Source organism: Leishmania braziliensis, chromosome 36 (assembly GCF_000002845.2).
Source record: "Leishmania braziliensis MHOM/BR/75/M2904 complete genome, chromosome 36".
Lineage (NCBI taxonomy): Eukaryota > Euglenozoa > Kinetoplastea > Trypanosomatida > Trypanosomatidae > Leishmania > Leishmania braziliensis.
Genome location: NC_009327.2, coordinates 394,592 through 417,300, shown reverse-complemented (window position 1 = coordinate 417,300; position 22,709 = coordinate 394,592). Strand labels below are relative to the sequence as shown.

At 56.9% G+C, this 22,709-nt stretch overlaps 6 protein-coding genes across 6 annotated transcripts; all 6 read right to left on the bottom strand.

The window, feature by feature from the left end:
* Positions 1-1,109: 1,109 nt before the first annotated feature.
* Positions 1,110-6,020, bottom strand: LBRM_35_1130 (conserved hypothetical protein; the record flags this gene model as incomplete). Its single annotated transcript, XM_001568685.2, has 1 exon — positions 1,110-6,020. One exon carries the CDS (start codon positions 6,018-6,020, stop codon positions 1,110-1,112), a length of 4,911 nt encoding a protein of 1,636 aa, XP_001568735.1.
* A 1,114-nt stretch (positions 6,021-7,134) lies between these two features.
* On the bottom strand, positions 7,135-11,031 carry LBRM_35_1120 (conserved hypothetical protein; the record flags this gene model as incomplete). The annotated part of the gene is made up of 1 exon (XM_001568684.1): positions 7,135-11,031. The coding sequence occupies one exon, from the start codon at positions 11,029-11,031 to the stop codon at positions 7,135-7,137; it is 3,897 nt and encodes a 1,298-aa protein (XP_001568734.1).
* Positions 11,032-11,906: 875 nt separating this feature from the next.
* LBRM_35_1110 (putative 40S ribosomal protein S10) lies at positions 11,907-12,419 on the bottom strand (the record flags this gene model as incomplete). The annotated part of the gene is made up of 1 exon (XM_001568683.1): positions 11,907-12,419. One exon carries the CDS (start codon positions 12,417-12,419, stop codon positions 11,907-11,909), a length of 513 nt encoding a protein of 170 aa, XP_001568733.1.
* A 692-nt stretch (positions 12,420-13,111) lies between these two features.
* LBRM_35_1100 (putative 40S ribosomal protein S10) lies at positions 13,112-13,624 on the bottom strand (the record flags this gene model as incomplete). The annotated part of the gene is made up of 1 exon (XM_001568682.1): positions 13,112-13,624. One exon carries the CDS (start codon positions 13,622-13,624, stop codon positions 13,112-13,114), a length of 513 nt encoding a protein of 170 aa, XP_001568732.1.
* A 1,045-nt stretch (positions 13,625-14,669) lies between these two features.
* On the bottom strand, positions 14,670-15,251 carry LBRM_35_1090 (conserved hypothetical protein; the record flags this gene model as incomplete). The annotated part of the gene is made up of 1 exon (XM_001568681.1): positions 14,670-15,251. One exon carries the CDS (start codon positions 15,249-15,251, stop codon positions 14,670-14,672), a length of 582 nt encoding a protein of 193 aa, XP_001568731.1.
* A 5,310-nt stretch (positions 15,252-20,561) lies between these two features.
* LBRM_35_1080 (hypothetical protein, unknown function) lies at positions 20,562-22,709 on the bottom strand (the record flags this gene model as incomplete). Its single annotated transcript, XM_001568680.1, has 1 exon — positions 20,562-22,709. One exon carries the CDS (start codon positions 22,707-22,709, stop codon positions 20,562-20,564), a length of 2,148 nt encoding a protein of 715 aa, XP_001568730.1.

Below are 22,709 nucleotides of genomic sequence, written 5' to 3'. Positions count from 1 at the left end.
AAAAGTGAGGAGAACTGCGCGCTATGGACGAGTAAAGGACCGCCGCAAGGGCACACTCCGCCAGAGGGCGTCTGGGAGCGGAAAAAAGCGTGAAGAGTTGAGGGTTTCGCGGGGCTGTCCGCGCACCTGAGTGCATGCAGGTGAGCCTCATCAGAGAGACTCTTTTTACAAAATATCCACTCTCCGCCACAGAACCTCAGCGCAGCACCACCCTGCTCACCAGCCTGCCACAGGGCCCGCCCGATCGCGCGGTGCGAAGCAGCGCTAGGCACGCGCTACGGCAACGCGCCGGCTCAGTTGCCGGAGCACCGCCTCCTGACTCGTACTCGATCGGCCCACACACACACACACACGCCGCCAGTCACCTCCCTCTCCGGGAGCGCTCAGGCTCGCCACACCAGTAGGCAGTGGGGGACACGGGTGGGATGCGTTCGAGTCAGGTTCACGCCCCGCCCACCACGCAGAGGGTACAAGGGTGCTCACTGTCGCATGTCGCTCCGACACAACGCCATCCACAACCCCACCGCCGATATGCGTAGCGATACATTGCGCCAACCACCCCCGCCCCCACCCCACGTCGTGGGTGCTTGACCCAGTCACCACCAGCGGTGGCTCGGCACTGGCAGGGAGAGGGAGGGGGGAGAGTGTACGGGGCCCTGGCTACCCCACACAGTGATGTCCCTCAGTCATCAAGGGTGGAGGAAGGATACAGAAAGAGGGGGGAGAGAGATGCGATGGCGCTAGAGACATAAGTAACACCATTGTGATTGGTCGGGAGGCAGACAGGTTGCAGAAGACTGTCCTCGTCCTCTTGTTGTTTTTCCGTTGCTCTGAGCGAATCTGGGCAGCGGGGTCAGCTGGCGTATCAGACCTCCAGTCAGTCCAGACAACGGTGAAGCTTGTCGACACGCACATCATCGAGCGTTGTACTACTCTCTGTCAGAAGCCTCAATAGGAAAAAGAGCCGTGGTGAAATGACGGCGTTTGTTTGCTGTTGTTTTGCGTTTCTTCAAGGGGGAGGGGGAGCGATGCACCACAGCCACACAGGTCGAGCAGAGATGTGCCGCAGATCCACCCTATTTTCTCACCACAACTTTCGCTGATTTTGACTACCAGGGCCACATGGTGCGCACTCGCAGCCACCACATGCGCAGCATCGCTCCCCAGCGGTACCCGCTAACGCGGTGCAAGCGCTGGTTGTAGTAGAAGCCCTCTCCGTATGCCACGAATTGCTCGCTGTAGTCATACGAGAGTCGGTTCCACGGCTCCACCAACTGCGTCGACGCATGCGCAAAGAGGGAGGTGTAATCGCGGTTGCGCTCCGCCAGCATCGCAGCGTGCTCTTCTTCTGTCACGTTGCGGTGGAAGTCCGCCGCGGAGAGGGGAAAACGGCGCGCCGGCGCACTATCAACTATTTCGTAGACGTAAGCTAGTCGCTCACTTAAGTCCTGGAGAAGAGCTGTACTGTTTTGCTGCGCGCGTCGCCACTCGCTCAAGGTCCACATCGCCGCATCCCCAGTCACCCATGTCGCTGCCTCGGACGGGGGTCTCTGAGCCATTAACAGACGGTTCATGTCTGCAACGCATTCCAGATCTGCTGCTGGAAAAACAGACCCTTCGTAGGCATACGGGTACACATGATGGGTATGCCGGTGGACACATCGCGTCAGGAAGCCGGCGCACCACAGTAGCTGATCAAGTGCCTGCGAGACTCGACGCAGCTGGCGCTCACTCGACACATCGGCTTCGTCGCCATCACCCTGCAGTGCCCTCGCTGCATTCCATCGACTCACACGCGCAAACAGCTCCTGGCGAGCTTCAACGGACGCGTACCGAAAGGGTGTGCGTGCGTCGAGCGCAAAGAGCGGGCCCTTGCTCACAAGCTGCTTCTTTTCGCGTTGCCACTGCGCGGTGAGGTGGAGCTCTGTCCACACGCTCGGCGCCACGCGGCCAAACACAGACCCCGCCAAGTGCGCCACGATGGGGCGCAGACATCGGTTGCCGCGTTCCGTGACTTCAAGGAAGAGAAGCGAAAACCCCTCCGGCATACCGGACTCTAACGCGACGGTAAGCAGCTGCCCGGCAATGAAGAGCTCGCGCAGTGCGGCATCCTTCACAAAGGCGCTCACAAATGCAGAGACCGCCGTCCCTGCTGCCCTCTTCTCTGTCTGCTGCGAGTGCCCCTTTTCTGCACTCGCTTGAAGTCGACTGCTCAACTCTGCGCGTCGCTCCTCCGGCGTCAGGAGTTGCATTTGTGTCTCCATCCCCGCAATCAGCTCCTCTGACACCGTCGTCGTGAATGGATAGAGCGCTGTATTGTACACTGCGTTCATCACCGTCGCAATGCTTGTCCAACGCGACTGGTTCATGTAGTCGTGTATGTCCGCCGCATAGAGCAGCGGTTGCAAGTCTGCGTTCTCGACGGTGTGCTGTTTCACTCGGCGCAAGGTCTGCAAGCGTGACTTTTGTGGTGGGCCGTCATCCAGGAGGCTGTTCCATTGGTCACTCCTCATCCTCTCCGTCGAGGCGGTCCGGCGGGAGTCCGTACTCCGGACGCCGTAGCGACCACTGCGGAGAAGTTCAGTGGATGGTTCCAGGAAGTGAATGTGCCGGGCAGCGAAGCACAGCAACCGCGCGGCGTACGAGTCGACTGTGTCGTCAACGAGAGGCAGCAAGTGTGGCGTGTCACCCAGAAAGTAGGGGGAGGCGGCATAGGCGACAGCGCGTAGTTTTTCGATGGAGATGAGCGGTGCGCCAGTTGCGCTGTCGCGTGTTTGCAGGAGAAAGGAGCTCAGCACAAACGGGTCGGTGCGTCGAGTTGAATAGGACGTCGCGTCTAACGTGTGCAGAAGTGGTAAGTCCCGTTTCCATCGCTTCATCGCCGCTAAAAAGACCAGAAAGAGGGCGTGGACGTCCATAGCAGCCGTGTTGAAACGCACGCTCGTGGAAGAGCCCGGCACCGTACCACTGGGAGATGGGTGTCTTACCTCTTGCGTCTCCGCCGCACTGGAGCTCGTCGGATACTTCTGCAGCAGTCGATGCAGGAGACCGAATGGCTCCATTGCCCATTCAGGTAAGTCGCGCTCAAACGCCTCCACCTCTGCGGCGGTGCCCGACAATGGACCCCTAGCCGCCCAGCGACTCGTGCCTATGAGTAGCAGGGACTCAGTGGAGACAAACGGAGAGTCCACCACGCTGGTAAAGCGACGCAGCACCCGCTGGACTCCGTCACTCAAAGCTGGACCGTCAAGATGCCTCTGCGACGTCGCATTTTCGATGCTTTGCAGCTCCTCCCATAATACTTCGGCGGCCCACGCGACTTCGCTGTCGCTCTCTGCCACCTTGTTCACCGCCTCCATAAACGAGTTTGCCATTGCTTCATTGATGCCGCTCCAGTGGTTGTGCGCGTGTAAGACGCCACTCATGTTTGCCGCTGAGACACAACGGGCCATCGTCGCACGTGCCACGCGCAGGGACAACTCCAGGGCAAGGGAAGCGTAGAGGTGGCTGAGATCGTACCGATGCTTGTGGATGAGGTGGGCATAGCTGAGGGCTAGCAGCGTCTGCAGAAGCAGCTCAAACAACGCCTTCGAGTTGGACACATCGAGGTGGCCTCGCGATCGCCGTGAGGAAACAGGAGCCCCACTCGGGCAACGCAAAAGCATGTACCGGGGGCTACTCATGGCGTCAAGCAGCTCAGCCTCATGTTCGTCGCAGGAGTCCGGCAGAGAAACACCGATGATGGTCAGCAACGCCATTGAGGAAGTAGGCGCCGAATTCGGCTCACGTGAGGATACGCCGGAAGTGAAGAACTGACGAAGATCAAGATCGCAAAGGTAGCCGAGGCGCCGCAAGATGATGAGGAGCTCGCACTGCGCTTCTTGCGCGTCTCGCTGCACCCCCTTGAATCCGGAGAGCAGTATGTTCGCTTTAAGCAGCCGCCGATTAAGTCGCGCTGTTAAACGTCCTTCATATTCCCCGTCACCACGTCCGACCTCGGCCTCACGGTAGACATTCTCCAATACTGGCTCCTCGTCGGCGACGTTGATGTTCTCGTTTGTCATGGCGACGAGTGTGGCGATGCTCTGGCGGGTCATGAAGGGGTCATCCACCTCGCTGAAGGTGTGGTCCACGGCGTAGAAGTGCTCGAAGCGGAGAAGCCGCGACGCCTCAGGTTTCGGTAACGTTGTCGTGGCAGCTTCGGGAAAGCTACGAGAGGAACGGCGCAGCAGCAGCTCGCGCCAGAGGTGCGTAGGCGCTTGTTCCATAGATCGCAGCAGCAGCATCATGGCCGCCTTGCTCTGCTGCCGGGTATATATACCGTGTTCTCTTAGCGTCGCTAAAGCGCCAGCAGCGTGGTGAGACCCGGCGCCCAGTGATGCATGCAAGTGCACCACAGCACGCACGATCGAGGACGCCGTGGCAGGGTGCGTCTTCGAGGGTGAGGTCTTCGGCCCAACCAGCTGCAAAACGGCCAACGTGTAGTGCATCTCCGCGCGTATCCAACGTTGAAGGCGGCTGTTGGGCGCAGCCGCCAGCGCATCGCCGCGTTCCATCAGGTCCTCCGCAAATGCGGCAAAGGCGGAGCCATCAAAGCCCTCGTCCGACGCCACCATCTCGATTGAAGGTGGCGCCTCTTGTGACTGATGGGGCACCTGCGTGGCAGCCTTCTCCACCTCCCATACACCGTATAGAATAGCAAACACCTGTGCAAACGTCGGTGGCCGACCTGACTTGCGCCGCTGCGCCTCCATTTCCGCAACACCATCGCGCCATACGTGCGCTGCTGCCTCACTCAGCCCCGTTTCTTTCTGAGCAGCAGAGGTGGCAACTAGGAGCTCCGGCAGAGGCTCCTTGCACCTGTGCCGAGAATGGAGGCGTCGCAGCTGCACCACACGCGTCTCTGCTTCGTGACGGACGCCAGCTGTGCGGAGCGTGGCCCACGCAGCGGACACCTTCCGGCACGACACGACCCGAGCATCAGCAAGCGACGATACGAAAGAAGAACCCGCGGCGGGATGAATGCGCACTCCTGCACTTCGCCGCGATCCGGTGTTGTCACCGATAGATACCCCCCCATCTACCCCACCGGCACCATCCATTACCTCTTTCTCTCCACGGAGGCGCGATTGGCGCTCCAGAAAAAAGCGCTGGTAATTCCGTTTGAAGTACGTGTGCTCTGCGTACGCGGCCTGCTCGCTTTTGCGAAGCTCTTCCAAACTTGCGTGCAGATCGCGCTGAGCCTCCGCGACGGCCTCGTCAAAGGCCTTAATGTGCTCGTGGTACTGTAGCTTTGCACGCAGCAAGCGCTGTGTTTGAAAGCGAAGTAGCGGTGCCTTGGTATCCACTGTCAGTCGCTGCCATCGATACTGAGTAGTGCGGGTCAGGCGAAGGGAATGGCTCAGTACCCTGAGGTCCGCAAGAGAGACATGTAATCTCGTTAACCCTGACCTCTGCTGATGAAAAACGAACGTAATTTGCCCTGGTGGGTCCAGGGCCTCCAGCTCGACAATAAAGCGCTCTGCGGCCCGGACAGCAGGACCTGCGTTGTCCTTAAGCACCAAGGACCAAGCCGCTGGCCGTTGTAGTCGCTGCAGCGCTGCCCAGCGCTCCTCACCATAGAGAAGCTTCAACTCTTCTGAGTGAAACCAGTAATACATGATGCGGTACGTTGTCGTGTGGCGCGGGCAGACACCAGCGGGGGTGGTGCGCATAAAGTTAACAACTTCCACAATACGCTCAAGATCATTTTCGTTGTCCATCACGACGTGCAACGGAACGCCGACGTGCGCGAGCACCATCCACTGCTCGGAGGTGCTCAGGAGGCGTTGCCCAGACGTGAAGTCAGGCGGGATGGGTAGTTCGAGCTGCGGCAACCAGGGGTCTCCGACATTGTCCTCCAGGAAGAAGTCTCTCTTCTCGATATGCGCCGCCTCTGCTGACACGCGCAAAATGAAGAGAACAAGAAGAAGGCCGAGGCAGCAGCGCCGCAGCTGCGACGCATTTGTTCCTCGGACCATCTCGAAAAGGCTAATCACTGCCACAACGTTACGTGCTCTCTGTCAGCTCAACAGTTCCAGACGATGTCGACGTTTTGGGTTACCCGAAAGGAGCCTGTTAGACGCGATGTACTTCCTTGTATGTGTGCGCCACCACCGACAGCTCTCGACACCTATGATGACAATGGAGAGTGGGCGGATAGCAGCGCGGAGGCGAGGGAGGTGATGAGCGTACTGATCCAAGTCGTTCCAGAGAAGACACAAAGGATCGAGGGAGGCAAAAAGGCGAGAAGACGTTTCGACGAGGTGATGCATGGTGCAGTTCCACTTTAAACGCTGTGGGAAAAGGGGGGGGAGCTGGAGCGGTTGTCTGTTGCCTGACTTGGTTGGGGTGCTTTCGAGCAGGCTTTACGGCCTTCTCAAATCAGCGACCACTCTACCACAGACAGTGATTCACTTGGCAGAACACAAATGCACGAGCATCCAGAGCGCAGTACGTGAAGGAAAGAGCGAGAGAGGGGTATCAGATTATTTGAAGTCGCCTTTGTGGAGACTCGCGTAGGGAGAGTCACACGTGCCGCAGTGGCGTAGACGAGGCTGTCTCCCTCCCTCCTGCATCGTGGCCGTACGCCTGTACTACGTTGGCCTTCCAGTGGTTTTCGCTGAGTTTGCTATACGCGCTCTTGTGCAAAATACCACCAAGGCGCCCTCAGAGTGGGCGGAAAGAGAGCGAATAGGACGCGTGTGGCTGATTGATGCACCCACGATGAGGGAAAGCGCGGGAGTGGCATGGCTGGTCTATACAAAGGCTACTACACATACATTGGAGGAAGGCGCTTCCCACCCGACTCTCCTCCAATTGCCATCTCTACAGCGAAGTGTGTGTGTGTGTGTGTGTGTGTGTGCGTTGGGGAGGGAGGGGAGGGGGGGGGAGGGGGGTTGCAGGGAAGAAAAAAACCAGCGAAGTGAAGAGACGCAATACCGAGACACGAAGCACACCACACACAAACTGAGGGGGGGGGGAGGCAAAATCAGAGAGAAACACTCCACAGCAACGGTGAGAACGCTTCACCAGAGGAAAACACAGACGCCTACTACGCACATTGGGTGCATTTGATGGTGGTCGTCGTTCATGTCAGAGAGCACCCGCTGTACTCGTAGTCATCGCTACCGTAGCGGCAGCCTCCATGTCGAACAGAATTTGCCTCATTGAGCGACCCACTTGCTTGCCGGGAGAGTACCGGCAGAGGGGGCAACCGCTGCCTTTCATACACTCCGCCTCGTAATCGCCAGCAATGAAAAAGTGCTGACAGCCGTTGCACAGACACACTTGTATGTCAGAGCGCAGCAGACGGTAGTAGCGGTTTGGCACAGGGAGCGTGCCGTACCTCGGTCGCACAATGAATACTTCGTCGCGGCGGAAGCCCTTCAAAATGTCTGCTGACGCAATAAATGGCTGGTACACCGCGGTGGTGCGGCCGGGCCGCAGCACGTACTGCAGCTGGGTAAAGAAAGGATCGTTGCCTTTGTTCACCGCCGCTTTGGAGCGGCCCATCGCGACGAGCTGCTGATCAATCTCGTAGTCGATGTTCTCATCCTCGAAGCTGATAACGTTCGCGCCCTTGTCTGACTGCCACTCCTTCGCCTTGGGTAACGACTTGGCATCCACTGCGTCGCTCTGGCTATTGTTGTGCTCGTCGTCCGCCGACCTCCGCCGACCAACGCCAGAGACGATGATCCGCTCTGCCTCCTCGTCGGTGACGTCGTCAGCGAGAACAAACTCAACCAGCGGTAGACATTCGAAGTTGACAAAGGAGCGGACGCACTGATGGAAGCAGGTGGGACAGCGATCTCCAGCCATTGGCAGCTGCGTAATAAGCTGGTTGCACCGGAAGCACCGATCCAGCAGCTCCTCGCGGTCCTTTACCGGTTTGCTGCGCACAATGAGCGTCTCGACGTCCACCTGCTCCATCATAGACAGCGGAAGGATTACGCCTTGCAGCTTCTCAAAGACCGCGCGTGCCGTGCGCACCATCTCCAGTCGGTTCGCGATGCGGGAAAGCGTATAGAGAATGGCGGTCTTGCCGACGTTCATCGGAATGGGGGCTTCCGCGCACATGCCAAAGAGGTACTTGGCGGCGTGGAAGAGGCTCAGCTCGTTGTACGGCAGCGGCTGCGTCGTGTGGGCATACACGCTTGAGAAGGCGTAGTAGATGTCCGCTCGGCGAATGCACTCGTTGCTCCGTCGGATTCGCGCCGCCTTCATCACATCAGACGGCGTCTCGTCGTCATCAAATCGCCCGTACTCCTCAGCCAGGTGAACGTAGTAGAAGGCGGCGTCACGGAATTTGCGGCACGTCACGCTGTTTGTCGCCAGCGTTTCCATTAGCCGCATGGCCTCCTTGGGCCACTTTGCCGCGCGGAACGCCTCTAAGGCTTCGTCGAATTTGTCGTTATCGGCCAGCCAACTCGCCCACGGGACGTACACCTCGCGCGCCAGGGACGGCGCCTTCTCCAAAATGGTGAAGGCATTGCGCCAGTCGCCGCTGGCAACGTAGACCTGAATAAGCGCTCGGTGGTCCTGCACCTTCTCATACGCCTCGATCGCAAAAGGGATGGCGTTGTGCAAGCGAAAGAAGTTGCCGCACTCCGTGATGAGGGTAACCTCCGACTTGGGAAGACTGCGGCACATTTTCATCAACTTGTCCACCTGCCCTGCCTGGCCCATCATGCCAATCGCTTTTGCGTAGTCTCCGCAGCTCTCGTAAAGTGAAGCGGCCTCAACAAAGTTCTGCGAGTCCTCTGCCCAGCGCGCCTGCTGCCGAATTAGGTCCTTGAGAAGCTTCTCGTCAGTACAGATCTTCCGCGCATCATCCCACATTTTAAGATCGCAGTACATCTCCACCGCCTTCAGCTCGCTACCGGCCTTCATGAACTGCCGTGCCGCGTCGTGGTACTTGCCTTGGAAGGCGAGGATGTTGCCGTACAATATGGTATCCTTTGCTGCCGCGCGCGCTGCCGCGGACTCGTCTTTGGAACTCACGAGTCCCTTGTCCGTGGTGGCTGCCACGTCGGCGGTGGTAGCGCTACCACTGCCGCCGTTTACCGTCGGTGGTAGGCCGTCCTCGACTCTCGATTGGCGACACCGCAGCTCCAGCAACTTGAGCAACTCGACGAGCTTCACGTCCTGGATGTGCGTGAAGGCCTTGCGCGCGATGTCAAGACGTGCGTGGCTCATCGCATGCAGTCCCAACATTTTCCAGTCGCAGTCAGCCACACCAAGACAGGCGACGTCGTAGGCTCGGTCGAGATTATGCATCTCCACGTACTTGTACAGCGCGTGCGCGTGTGGCACGTCGATCACCATCATGTTGGAGTAATGCAGATTAAAGACATGGTTGGCCTTGAAGCCCACAACGAGGCCGCGCACCGCTTGCTGGTACGCTGGCAGAGAGCCCGTCTTTATATGCAGCGTGTTGTCACCTGTTGTGAAGGCGAGTATGTCCTCCACGTCAATGTTAAACGCTACCGCCGTGACGTTATCCTCGGAAAAGAGCAGCTCGTTCTTCGGGCCTAGCCCCAATACATGGAGGGTGTTGGTGCTGTCAATGACAGCGAGGCGACTACGTGAGCTACTGAAGTCGGCACTCTTGATTGGTGCATTACACTTGTGCAGGAGTGTGGGGAAAGGATTGTCGACAAACACCTTCATTACTTGACCGCCCATCAGCCCGACAAGCAGAATCTCTCGCCCTTCCATTCCACCCGCGACCTTCACAAACTGCACGGCGCTCTCCATCGACCACTCGCGCCGTTTGTTGCCCTGAAAGTCGTACATCGTAATCCGCCTCTCCTTGGACACGATGATGGCCTTCGTCGTCAGACACAACAGCGAACACTCGAGACGACGGCGAATCTGCGCGATGTCCTGATAGCGCATGTTGCGTTCATCGTCGTAAAACAGCTCGAATACAATGATGCGCTCCTGCAGCTGCACCGCGAGTCGATTGCGAAACGTGGCGACCTTCTGGATGTACTCGTTACAAGGTATCACCATCTTGCGGTCAAGCGATAGCTGGTGTACGACCACGTTCGTCATATCCTTGCGGAACACGTATTGGTCATTATAGATGGCGTGGACAGTGGTGATGGCGATATCGATGCAGCTTATGGTGCCGTCGTTGGTGCCGCAGCAGAGCTGTTTCTGCCGCGGCCGCTGGTGCGCAGACCAGATCCAGTCGTCCGCGTCTGCCACATCGATGAGCCGGTTCCCATCCTTTGTGAAAAGGGTCACCTTATGGTTGCTGCCACTGAGAAGGATGTACTCTCCGTCATTGAAGTAGGACAAACTGCAGGGGTCAAAGTCGAGCTCCCGCTCTCGCCCGATAGGTGTGCCGGAAAGGCCGTAAAACGACAGTCGCTGGTCCCATGAACCAACCGCGAGCACGTCGACGCCTTTTTCTCGCAGCGGCGTAAAAGCGAGAGTCCAGACAGGTGCCGATCGTTGAATTCGGGCCTTCTCGTCGACACCCTTGTCTAAGAGCACGATAGTGCCACTCAGCAACCCGATCGCGAGTGTTTTGCCGTTGGGTGTCCAGGCTGCACAGAGCCCTTTGGAGGGAAGCGGGTATTTGGAGACCTTGGGCTGCTCTGCCGACCACAGGCCCCAGTCAATGCTGGACACTGAAGCCAGATGCGAAGAGATTGGATTGTGTGCTAGAGCTTGGATGGATTCCCTGTGTTGGTACTTCACAACGCCCACACCCTTGCTCGACCACACAATGACCGTCCGATCAGCGCCGCCGCTGGCGAAGTGCTTTCCATCAGCCGCGTAGTCTACGCAGTAGATTGTGTTCTGGTGACCCTTCAGTGAGTGTAGTAGGGTGCCTGTGGAGGCGGCGTACACTAGGACACGCACGCCGCACGACGCCACTACATAGTCCCCAGACGGGCTGTAGCAGAGGCTGTTGATGGGAGGACGCACATCCTTCACCGCCTCTGCCGTCTCTGACCATCGGACGCTTGTGCGCATGGTGTCCGCACCACTCTTCCCTGGCTGATTTTGAGGCAGTGTTGAGTGCCAGCGAGGACGTGAGGAGAGCGCCCCTTGCTGTGCTCTCGCAGAGTGAACCGATAAGCCGTTTGATATCACCTCTGGGACGAGGAGGTCTCTGTCGAACACCGACACGAAAAGAGGTCAAACTTAAACACCGTGCCGTCGAGGTGATGATGGTGGTGAGGGAGGAGAGGTGACTAGGTGAAGAGGAAAGGCAAAGTACAGTGAGCCACCACCACTCCCCGAAAGGAAAAACAAAGAAAATCGGCCAGGCGGGAGCACAAACAAGACGCCACACCGGAGACAAAAAGAAGAGGAAAGAGAGACATAAGAGGACAAATCAGCGGAGGTTTTCATGTAAGCACGGCGGGAGAGCGCCTCGTATAGAGAAGCCTCTGCAGGCAACCCAAAAGATCCCCCTCATTGACGTTGAAGGGGAGAGTGAAGGCGGAGTAGATGAGGCCGGGCACTGTGCATCAACAAGTCCGCAGCGGACAGAGTCCCCTTGCCATTGCAAGCCTCGCTTCCTCTCTCCTACGTCCTGCTCGCCGCTTCGCTCACACTTTGAAAACAGCAAAGATTCAACAACACTGAGTTGCACAACGTGTTCGTGCACACCCCGAATCCGCCCTCCCTTCACTTGGACAATGCACAGGCGGCTTGGCTACTGAGAAGTCTGCATCGATCACGTTGGTTTCTTCGCGCCTATGGAAATGAGCGGTGCTACACGGCACCAAACAAAACAAAGGAGACACGAAAAGTGACACTACAGCCACATGACATGCCCAAAGTTGTTAATGAAAGACGGTCGTCTCGCACACAGACACTTGGTGCGGTCACGCACCAGTCACTTACTCCGCAGCCGCTGCTGGGGCAGCCTCACCCTCCATTGCCGCGGCGGCGGCGGCACGGTAGTTTGTGCGCTCGCCACCGAAGCCACGGCCACGGCTGCCACGACCACGGCCCTCGCCACGTCCGCGACCGCGGCCCTCGCCGCGCCCACGGCCACCACGGCCACGACCGCGGCCGCGACCCTCTGTCACCTTCTCGAAGTTCACACTGCTCGGCTTCTGCGTGTTCGGCATCACCGACGGAGCAAGATGCAGGTAGTTGCGCATGTAGGCAATACCCTCGTCGTTCAGGGTCCAGTAGTAGTGGCGCCACGCGTACTGCTCCTTGATCAGGCTGCGGCTCTTCAGGGAGCGCATCAGCTGCATCACCTGAATGCACGGAACCGTGAAGGTGCTACCGCCGAGGGTGCCCGTCCACGTGCCCATGCGATCCTTCTTGCACGCGATCACGCCCTCCGTGAAGAAGAACCGATACACGTTGTCGCGAGACGACTTGGGGACGTAAGTCGACATTTTCCACTTAACTAAACTTGTAGTAATCAAGAGGGGGGAGTAGAGGAGCGACAGTTGAGCGTTGTATACGTTTTTGTAGAACGGTGGAGGACAGTCCCCGTCACAGCAGCAGCGGAGAAAGGGTGAGGAGGGAGGTGGCGGAAAAATAGAATGAAAGAGAGAGAAGAATTGAGACGCAGTTTTTCCGAGTACGCACTTCATGCGATGATGTGCTCATTCCCTGGTTACCTGACGAATCAAAGGGCCTTGAGATACCGTCTAGGATGGCATAGTGATGCAAAAGTGAGCTACAACCACCTTTACGCGGGTGAGAATATCTCCGTCTGTGGCGAGCAATGGGTGCAAACGGACCGCAGGGTAGCTCACTCTGTCGCGCAAGTATGGGCGTCGGAAGTACTCCTTGCGAAACACATCCTTGGCACCACCGATTGCGCGCAGAAGTAGAGTTTTACACTTCGCATGCACAGTACCCCCGTCCAAGCTCAACTGTCCGATCGAGGGTATCACGGCGATGGGGTCCGTCGAGTTGCTGCAGAGAAGATCGTTCGAAAGAAAAAACTTACTAATGAAAATTATAGAACGACAAAACAAGAGGAAATAACACGACTCACCGTGCAAGACGAGAGGACATTTCCTTGACTTGGCCCAGCGAGGCCGTAGCGTAGGTACGGACGCACAGTAGCAAGGTAGGCCTACTCCGCAGCCGCTGCTGGGGCAGCCTCACCCTCCATTGCCGCGGCGGCGGCGGCACGGTAGTTTGTGCGCTCGCCACCGAAGCCACGGCCACGGCTGCCACGACCACGGCCCTCGCCACGTCCGCGACCGCGGCCCTCGCCGCGCCCACGGCCACCACGGCCACGACCGCGGCCGCGACCCTCTGTCACCTTCTCGAAGTTCACACTGCTCGGCTTCTGCGTGTTCGGCATCACCGACGGAGCAAGATGCAGGTAGTTGCGCATGTAGGCAATACCCTCGTCGTTCAGGGTCCAGTAGTAGTGGCGCCACGCGTACTGCTCCTTGATCAGGCTGCGGCTCTTCAGGGAGCGCATCAGCTGCATCACCTGAATGCACGGAACCGTGAAGGTGCTACCGCCGAGGGTGCCCGTCCACGTGCCCATGCGATCCTTCTTGCACGCGATCACGCCCTCCGTGAAGAAGAACCGATACACGTTGTCGCGAGACGACTTGGGGACGTAAGTCGACATTGCTCTTGCTGCGGCTTCAGCACAGTCTTAAGGCGGGGCCAGTAGAGTCGCATAGTGAGAACGAGAAGAAATACGCGTATGGGCGTGCCACATGTACCGGCGGTGGTGGGAAGAGGAAGAAGCAAAGAATACGTGATGAGGTTGAGGAGGAGGCACCGCCAAAGAAGAGGGCAAGAAGAGAAGGGGAAGATGAAGGAGCGCCTCTCAGGGAAGAGTTTCTGCAGCGATAGGAGCGCCATTTTGGTGCTCCAGCAGACAGCAACATCAGCGCGTGTCAAGGTGCTCAGCACATCGTCGACGGTACCCTCACCAGGAAAGAGAGAGGGGCAACCACACACACAAAAAAATGGTTGTCTTCTCGTTGTATGCATGGTGATGAGCCCTTGTCTCTTTCTCTCTCTCTCTACAGTATCAGCATATGTCGTGCGCTCTACACTGATCATGTCACCTCCGACTGCGCCCATTCGGCCAGCGAGACAGCCCTATATATATACACACCCGTACGTGACAAAAGGCAAGCAAGGACGCGCAGGGAAAGGCATGGGAAGGGAGAGGGGGGTGAGGTGACGCTAAAACGAACGCGATGGTGCATCGGTCACGTGAGGGGAACGCGCACAGAAATACGCCAAACGACGAACTCACACGCGGCACGGTACGCCTACACTGGCGTGGAAGCTAAACCGAGAGCAAATTAAAGCGAAAGGAAAACTAAAGAGAAAACTTTCATTTCATCAACTGTAATAAAAAAAAGTAGGAAGAGGGTGAGTGAAAGAAAGCGAAACATCCACAGGCTACAGGTTGGCAGAGGGAGGCAGTAACGCACACGCACACACACACACACACTCGCGCGTCAGACACAATCGGGGGTAGGGAGGATACGCTTGAGTATCCAAAATGCGCGAGCTCAGCATGTGTATAACCCAGGGACGACGTGGGACGCTTTTCTTTATGCCGCCCTATTCCAGTCATAGACACCCTCTCACCACCACCTCAGCCATTGTCTGTCTCCCTCAGTTTTCAGTCCCTACCACCGTTGATACGCTCCTCAATCTTTGCATGACGCCTTCATGAGAAAAGCCATGTTGAAGAGTTCGTCACCAACATCGGAGCAGTCCTTGCCGCCGGCGAGGAGGTACACATCACGGTCATCGATGCTAATAAACCCCGTCAGCTCACCCTTGGCGGACTCCACCACGAAACGGCCAAGCTCGTAGAATATCTCTGTCAGTTCTTCCGCCTGCTCCAGTGACACCGTGAAGGTGTCATCCACGGCAACAGAGCGTGTCTTTTGCACAATGTGCAGTGTGCATATCTCCGACCCAGAGGTTAGCTTCAAGACTTTGCGGCCATTGTCGAGGTTGACTTCAAAACAGGTAACAAAGTGCAGACGAAGCGCAGCGCGGTCCCGCTCTGCCTTGCGGTGTGAGAGAAGATCGAGTAGGACGCGCTCCGCCTCTTGCTCTGTCTTTGGATCCTTTTCGCGCAGCTGTGTGGCAAACTCACTGAAGAGCGCCTGTAGATTGTGCCGCTCTGCGTACTCGGCGTTTTGCCGCTCCTCCTCATCCTGGAACGAGGCAGCGCGCAGGCGATTCTGCGACAGATTGAACACGTCGACACTCTTAGACATCTTGTTCTCTTTGCTGAGCACTACCAAAGCACTGGACCTCTCTGCATGTATTTCTCTATATGCCCGCGTGGTCCTTCAAGTCGGTGCACAGGCACAAGAACAGCGCGATGACAAGACGAGAGAACGGAGGGTAAATACAAGACTCAAATCCTAGCAGTTGTCCCGCTTCTCCTTCGCGGCGAGTGTATAGATGAGAAACTCAAAAGAGAAGAAGCCTCGATGAAGCGGTGCAAATCAAAAGAAACGGTATGGAAAAGAAAAACGTGTGTGTATGTGTATGTGTATGTGTGTGTGTGTGTGTGTGGGGGGGTGATCCACCAGAGACACACTACAATAGTGACGCTTCTCGTTGTCTTTTCTTTTTTTCCGGAGGGAGGGGGGGGTGGTGGTGGTGGTGGAAGTTCACAGTAACCCTACAGCGGAAGAAGGCACCCCAATCGAGAGAGAGAGAGAGAGAACGACAGAGACGGTGACTGGTGTAGCGGTGAGAGCTGGCTCTATACACCTGCCTCGCCCGCCCCATCCCCCTCGTCCGCGCCGGCGCCACAAGAAAGAATGCACAGGGAATTTTTCAGTGCGGTTGAAGAACATAGGGAGGGGAATCAGAGAGAAAGGAGAAGGTGGTACAGGAGAAAGACACGCAATGGCATGGCCCACCACTCATGAGCAACGGAGAGCGAATCCGCAGATAACCCGCACTCGTACAGAATGCGCTATTCGGTGGGGAACGTGGTACATCGCAAGAGAGATGCTGGAGATTCCACTTCCCCTGCTCTTCCGCTTTGACGCATGAACAGAGAAGTGCTCGATGGGAGACAACGACGACGACACGCGAGCAGACATCTTTCGCACGTTACATGCGCAGTAGGTCACCTACACTCCGTCTTCTCAACGAAGTGAGACACCAAAAATACTTCTGAGTGAGGAGGAGGAGGGGGAGAGAGACCTCAGCAACGAGTCCATGTGGTTTATGTACTCCTGCACGTCCTTGTTCGCTAGAAGGGTTTGGTGTCCTCGTCGTTTGGATGACAGGACGAGGCGACACAGAGCTGCCCCAACGACAATTTGCTTTACCGTGCCGCGTGTCCTTTGTATTTTCCCGCACCCCAACCACCCCTTCTCTACCCTGCCACCTGCTCTCCTTTCCATCCAATGGCACCGTGAGTGCTTCACCTTTCCTCCTTGCCCACACCAGGAGACAGACGTGCACGAGTGGGTGTACGCTCGATGTGTTAAGTTGCGATCCCCTCTTCGCATCCCTCGTAAGGTGCGAGAGTACATGAGAAAGGCCTCAGAAGGAACGAAAAGAGAGAAGGCGACGAAGTCAAACAACAGCCAGTGACGCGCCTCTCGTTGTTGTTTTTTGTTCTTCTTCCAGAGCACTGATGGATGGGACTTGTCGCGCGCGAGAGACGACCACACGGTCATGGAGGCCAATTTGCACTACAGCATGTCCATTCGACCACGCGCACCTCAACCAATACGCGCACACAACCACAGCTCACTCCATGTCTCTCTGTTGCACCACGGTTAACTCCCCTGGCCGTCTAGGAAGAGTCATTCCTGCCGTCAAATGTGGCCATGCTCTGTACGGGTTCCTCTCTTCCTTCCCCGTCCATTCCTCGCATACCGGCTACGTGATCGCCGCCCGATGGACTTGGGTAAACTGCGCGCCTCGATTCAAAGAGGACCACGCACAGGGTCCTGCCCGAGGGCGGAAGCGGTGGTGTCACTCGTGCGGAGAAGCGAGAGAGGATTTAGGTGCATGAGACCAGTAATCGGACCCGTAAGTCACGCACCTAAACTTTGCCTCCTCTCATCTTGTCGACTTCGAAAGCTTGCCAGCTTTGTCGTCGTGCTATGATTCACAATAACCACGGAGACGCGGTACTAAGAGGTGCATGCGACTGGTTAGTAACGACAGTACATGGGACCCAATACGCTACACTGTGCCACCGTCCACCCTTACAGGGTCCGTGTCGAGCATTATGAAGAGGGAGAGAGAGTCCATTGCCGCAGCGCCCGCGCGTGTTTTGATGCGCCCTAGGTGATCCAGATGTCTCTGCAGTAGCTCCTACCCTAGCGCTACAGCTTCACACTCAGTGCGACAGCTGCAGGCAAAGGGGGGGGGGCGGCCTCTTGGCGCTGCACCCGTGAGAGCATCCCTATTATAGCCAATCGCGGCCACCCTTGACTTGAGGACAGCTCGTGCCTCTCCATCGGCCCACAGTGAGTAGGGAAGTTTCTCAATATGGGAGTGTCGGTACCTGCATGGCGCTAGCTTTTCCTCGTCTGAAGAGTCCTTCCGCGATGGACCGGTGGAAGTACAAGCCACTGCTCCGCATGAGGGATGTGTGTAGGTGGAGAGCTTTGAGTGGGGCCTATGCCTGCATACCCGCAGGAGAGTTGACAGAGTGCTATGACAGCACTCGTAATCCAGCGTGTACGCCACATGCACAGAGTAACCTCTTCGTGTGGCTAAGAAGAGATGCTGTCGGAAGCGACGCAGCAACAGTATGGCGTCGAGGGACAGTAGATGGACCTCTTTGAAGAGGACTCTGTCGTCCATGTTGGTTGCGGTACCCACTCTGACGGCGGCTTCTTTGGTGTGAAAGTGCTCAAGTGCCTCCCTGCGGCGTTTGCAAGCAATAGCCCATCACACGGCGGCACTGCAAAGTTGCTTCTGGTTCGATCGGTTCGAAGTAGAAAGATCAAAGAAGATCCATCGGCGGGCCCCATGCGTGCGAGCTGACGTCTCTCAGCCTGGCTAGTCGAGGCCCGGCTACTCTGATCGTTTCTGCAACGTGTCGGTCGATCCCGCACATTAGCTGGAGGTCCACTCGAAGCAGGCGGGGATATCGATCCTCTTCCAACTGCGTGCGCGCAGCGCAGTGTTTCAGCTGGTGGCGGTGTCGCATACCAGAGTGTGTGTACTGCGTTCTGGGAGTCTCACAGAGCTCCACGAAATACACCGGTGCCCAGTGCTCCACTCCCAGAGGGCAAGTTGCACTGTCGCTTGTATGAAATCCTTGTCTCTGTGGAGAATGTGCGGAGTATGAGGCCAGCAGCGGAGAAGGCACGGTGCAGCCCGTGGCATTGTGTTGAGCTCCCCATTCAGTGAGTCCGCCAGAGAGGATGAAGGGAAGAGAGTCCCGGACTGATCCCTGTGGAGATCTGCATGTGAGCTATGTCACCTTAGTTCCTTCTGAGTAAAAGCGACGACAGGTGTGACGATCGCCTGAGAAATTCATAACTCAGTGAGTAAGGGAGAGGGGGTCTACATTGAACTTCTTCAGAGCAGTGCTGATAGCTCTGCAACCTAACGCGTCGAACCACCGGGCGTGTTCCACACACAGGGCTCCTACCGTGGTACCCGGCTGGCGTCAGGCTACTTTGCGGAGCGGCAGGTACAGAAGCTCCTCAGTGAAGCGGCATGGGCGGAGGCCAGACTGTGGTGGTTAGAGGTTGCCTTAGAGTTGCTCGCCCAGTCAACATGAGACCACTCGATCCGGTAACTTCCCCACGTTTGCTGGCCCGTGTCACTGGAAAGCAGGATGCGGGATCATCATTAAGATCAATCCTAGCACCGGTGCTAAGTCCTAAAAGACTTCATCAAGACAACCCTGTCGCACACACATACACACACACACAGGCACATGAAACGAGAGAGGGAGGAGGGAACAAGGGTGGTGGTGGTGGTGGTGGTGGTGGTGGGGGTATAGCGCTGAAAGAAGCTGAGCTGGGGAGCAAAACAGAACATATCCATGCATTGAAAAACAACAGGCCAAGACGGAAAGAACGAGAGAAAAGGAGGTGATGCGCAACGAGGAGTAACGACGGCGACAAGGAAGCCGAGGAGATCGTGGGAGGGAGAAAAGTTGCAGATGACATCCTTTCAGGAAAAGGCAAACATGATGCAGGGAGCAAGGGACGCCCAGTGAAAATACAAGGCAGCGGCGAGGAGGTAGCGGGTGGAAGATATCGAATATGTTAGTGACACAGTTCATGAGCACCGAAATTACCCCCCCCCCCCCCACCCACCCAAAAAAAAAGGAACAAATAAAACGGAACCAAGCGAGAGGAAGAAAGTTGTTTATGTAGAGATGTAGCGGGAGCCCGCTGCAATCGGGGCCGAATAGTCAGGACTGCTTGACACCGCATTGGCCTCAATACACACACACACACAGAAGCGAAGGGAAACGAGGGCGGGGAGGCAAGCAGCTTTCCTAGCTGTCTGTAGATAAAGGAAAAGACTAGTATCCCACATGTGCGCTGGAAACGAGGGAGACCCCGACACAGCCTAGAGAGAAGCAGGCAACAAATTATGGAGAGTGGAAAGTCGAAACCCCTCAAAGAGTGATCTGAACAGCAGCAGCAGCAGCAGCACCAGCAGCACCAGCAGCAGCACACACAATGACGGCCATTTTGTGCTACACTTAATACAGCGAAAAGAAGAAAAAGGGGGAAACAAGGGCAGAAACAGAAAAGGAAGAACAGAACGACAGCCAAAAGAGGCTGACACACACACCACCACTATTACCACCGAGGGGACCCACACAACAGAGAACAACGATGAAGCGCAAACGAAACAAACGGGTGTGGAGGTGGGGGCAAAGCACTCACAATTCACCATAGGCAGAAACAACACGATGAGAAGGAGCGCGATAGGGAGAAAGGGGAGGGGGACCACACACGAGAAGATTCCCAGAGGTGCAAGAGCAGTCGAAGAGCTTTTTCTTTTGGTAAGAGAACGAACATGACTCACTTGGGTGCGTCGGCATGGGAGCGGAGGAGCCAAAGAGGGAAAGGGGAGGTGACACAGGAATAGGAGAGAAAACTGGGTAACGCTTGTTTCTGTGTAACAGCGGCTTACATCAAGTGATTGCACGTCCCTGCGTTTACCTCATAGGCCATTCACTGCAGATGCCGCCGCCGCCGTCGGATGGGAGGAGTTCAGGTTTCATTCTAATGCTAAGGTGCATACAGAGGCAAGACTCGTCCAGATGCGATGCTGTTGGCGACCATGGAGTTTGTCCTCCTGAGGTTCTGTCTCCGAAGCACTTTGGTACGCGCTATGCGACTCCGCAGCTCCCCAAACCGTGTCGGTGCTGTGATAAAATGTACTGTCCGTCGACGAGATGGGCAGCGTCGGCCGCAGCGGCGGCGACCTGCTGATGCCACATCTTGGCTAAGGGACAGAAGAGGCGCGAGGAAGGATAGTGTTCATGGGAGTAGAAGAAGTGTTCTTCACCAGTTGAGCAGCCTTCTTTCCCCTCAAGGCTTTGTGTGGCCTTGGTACAGGAACTGGTGCTATGCTGCGGCCGCGCGTGCACTCACCTCTCGGCGTTGCAGAACATCGCTGAGCGATGCACGGGAACCTTCCGCCAGCACCTTCTGCTGTCTGAACGGAGACTCGAACGCCTCAGCGGCGCCAGTAGCTGATAAGCTGTCAGCACGCACGTGTGACCGCACACCACCGACGGCAACGAAGCTGTCTCTGCTGCTGTAGAGCAAGGGAGCCTTGTACTGGCTAGAATAGGAGAAGCAGCTGCTCATGTTCGCCTCCTGATCCCGCACATTCGCTTTGAGAGTATGCCTCGCAAGAGGTTCTACCAAGAAGGCTGCATCCACGTAGGCTGTGAGGAGCTCCTCAAACTTCCGAATCCACCCATCGACGTTCAGCTCCGCGTGTATGATTCGCTCTGAATTGCTCGGGGAGGACAAACTTCGTCTCAGTCGCGGCTCCGCAGCTGTGCACGAGGTGGTGCGTTGAAAGGTAGGGCACATCTTCCCCTGTACTTCCTGCCACTGTCGCATGCGTTGTGACGCCACTGCCCTCACCTTTTCCCGTAGGACGGCACCCTCCCCTCGGTGCTGAGCAGGTCCTAACGAGTCAACCGTTGTACCGTCAGTTAAGCTAGCGAGAAGTGCAGTAGCCCCGGTGTAGTACTCACACATTAGCTGCTGCCTGCAGCGCGTTTCCGAGACGCACATATCGAGGATCGGAGAGACAAACCAGTCAAGCATGAATTTGTGAAGCCTGCAAAGCCCCTCGTTGCTCCCCAGCTTTTCGCCGAGTGCCAGACATGCTTGAAACTCAATACCCCTTTCCATTTCAATGCACCAACGCCTCTGCTCCTCCACCGCCTTGAACTGTTTGAGCCGCCGATACAATTCGATGCGACCACCAACGCTGTGAGCAGCCCGTTGTACATCCGCGGGCGTACTCAGAAACGAAGAACGCCGCGCCAGTCCACCGACGGCGAAGGGGGCGTCGCTGCGGAGTACGTCGGAGCCATCACGGGAAACGGCCGCCATAGAATTTTTCATCGAGGAGACCTTTTCCAAGGCTGACTCTCGCCGCGCCTGCAAGCAGGCGTCATTCTTGTCATCTGTGCGGCTCTGCACGCCTGTCACCTGGTGCAGCTGCTCGCATATCGCCGACACCTTTTCGTGATATCGCGATCGATGGTAGACGAAGAGCATTGCCGCGTTCATTATCAGGCTGACAGCAGAGAGAGAGAAAGCCACCATAATGAGAAGGTAGGTGCTGCCGTAGCGGCACGAGTAGACGCGCGGTGTGGAGACGTTCATGCTCAAGGAGTCTGCCAGCGCATAGAAGTTCTCCATGGCCCGTTCAAACGCAGCGCAGACAGACTGTCCACATTTTGACGTGCTCCCGTTCAGTCCGACCGCGACACCCATCGTGCAGAGAGCCATCGTAAAGACCAATAAGCTAAGGATGGCGCTATAGAGAAGCGTCTTTTTCAGTCGTAGATGCCGGCTCATTTTGTGCAGCACATACGGTGTCGGCAGGTCCACCGTGTTAGCGGTTACGCAATGGAGCTCGTGGTTGACAGTCGCGTCGCCGACCAGCCAGCAGAGAATCATGCTTATGGCGAAGAGAGCGAGCACCAATACAAGTGACAACGCCGACGCGGCCACGCCCAAGTTGCTAAGAGACTGTATCTTGGCCCGTGACGTCCCGCACGGCGTGCCTATGTCAAAGCCGAAGATGTATTGGGACGTTGCCTCCTCGTACGCGATAGCCAGACGTTCGGGTAGAGGGGGCCCCGTGGATCCTTGGGCCGCATTCGCGACGAGGGCCGAGATGCCACTGACATGAGAGCGCGCGAAGCAGTTATGACTGACGCACACGGTGTGGAAGCCAATAGAGGCGTGTAGTTCAGGAAAAAGTAATGTTTGGCCTTCGACTGGGTCCCGCGTCGCCGAGGACGTGTCATTTGACGCTGTAAGCGAATTATTCGCGTAGTAGATGTTTTGGCTGTTTCGCACCGAATAAACATCGTCGAGGCCGAGGATAGTGACGTACAGCACTGCCGACCCAGTCGAGAGGGTAATTAAGGCAGCTACAAAAACACGTAGCCATGTCGTGCCAGCGGTGGCCTTGCCAGCACCGTTGCGTAGAGCCAGTTGCCGGCCCCCTGTGCGGTGCAT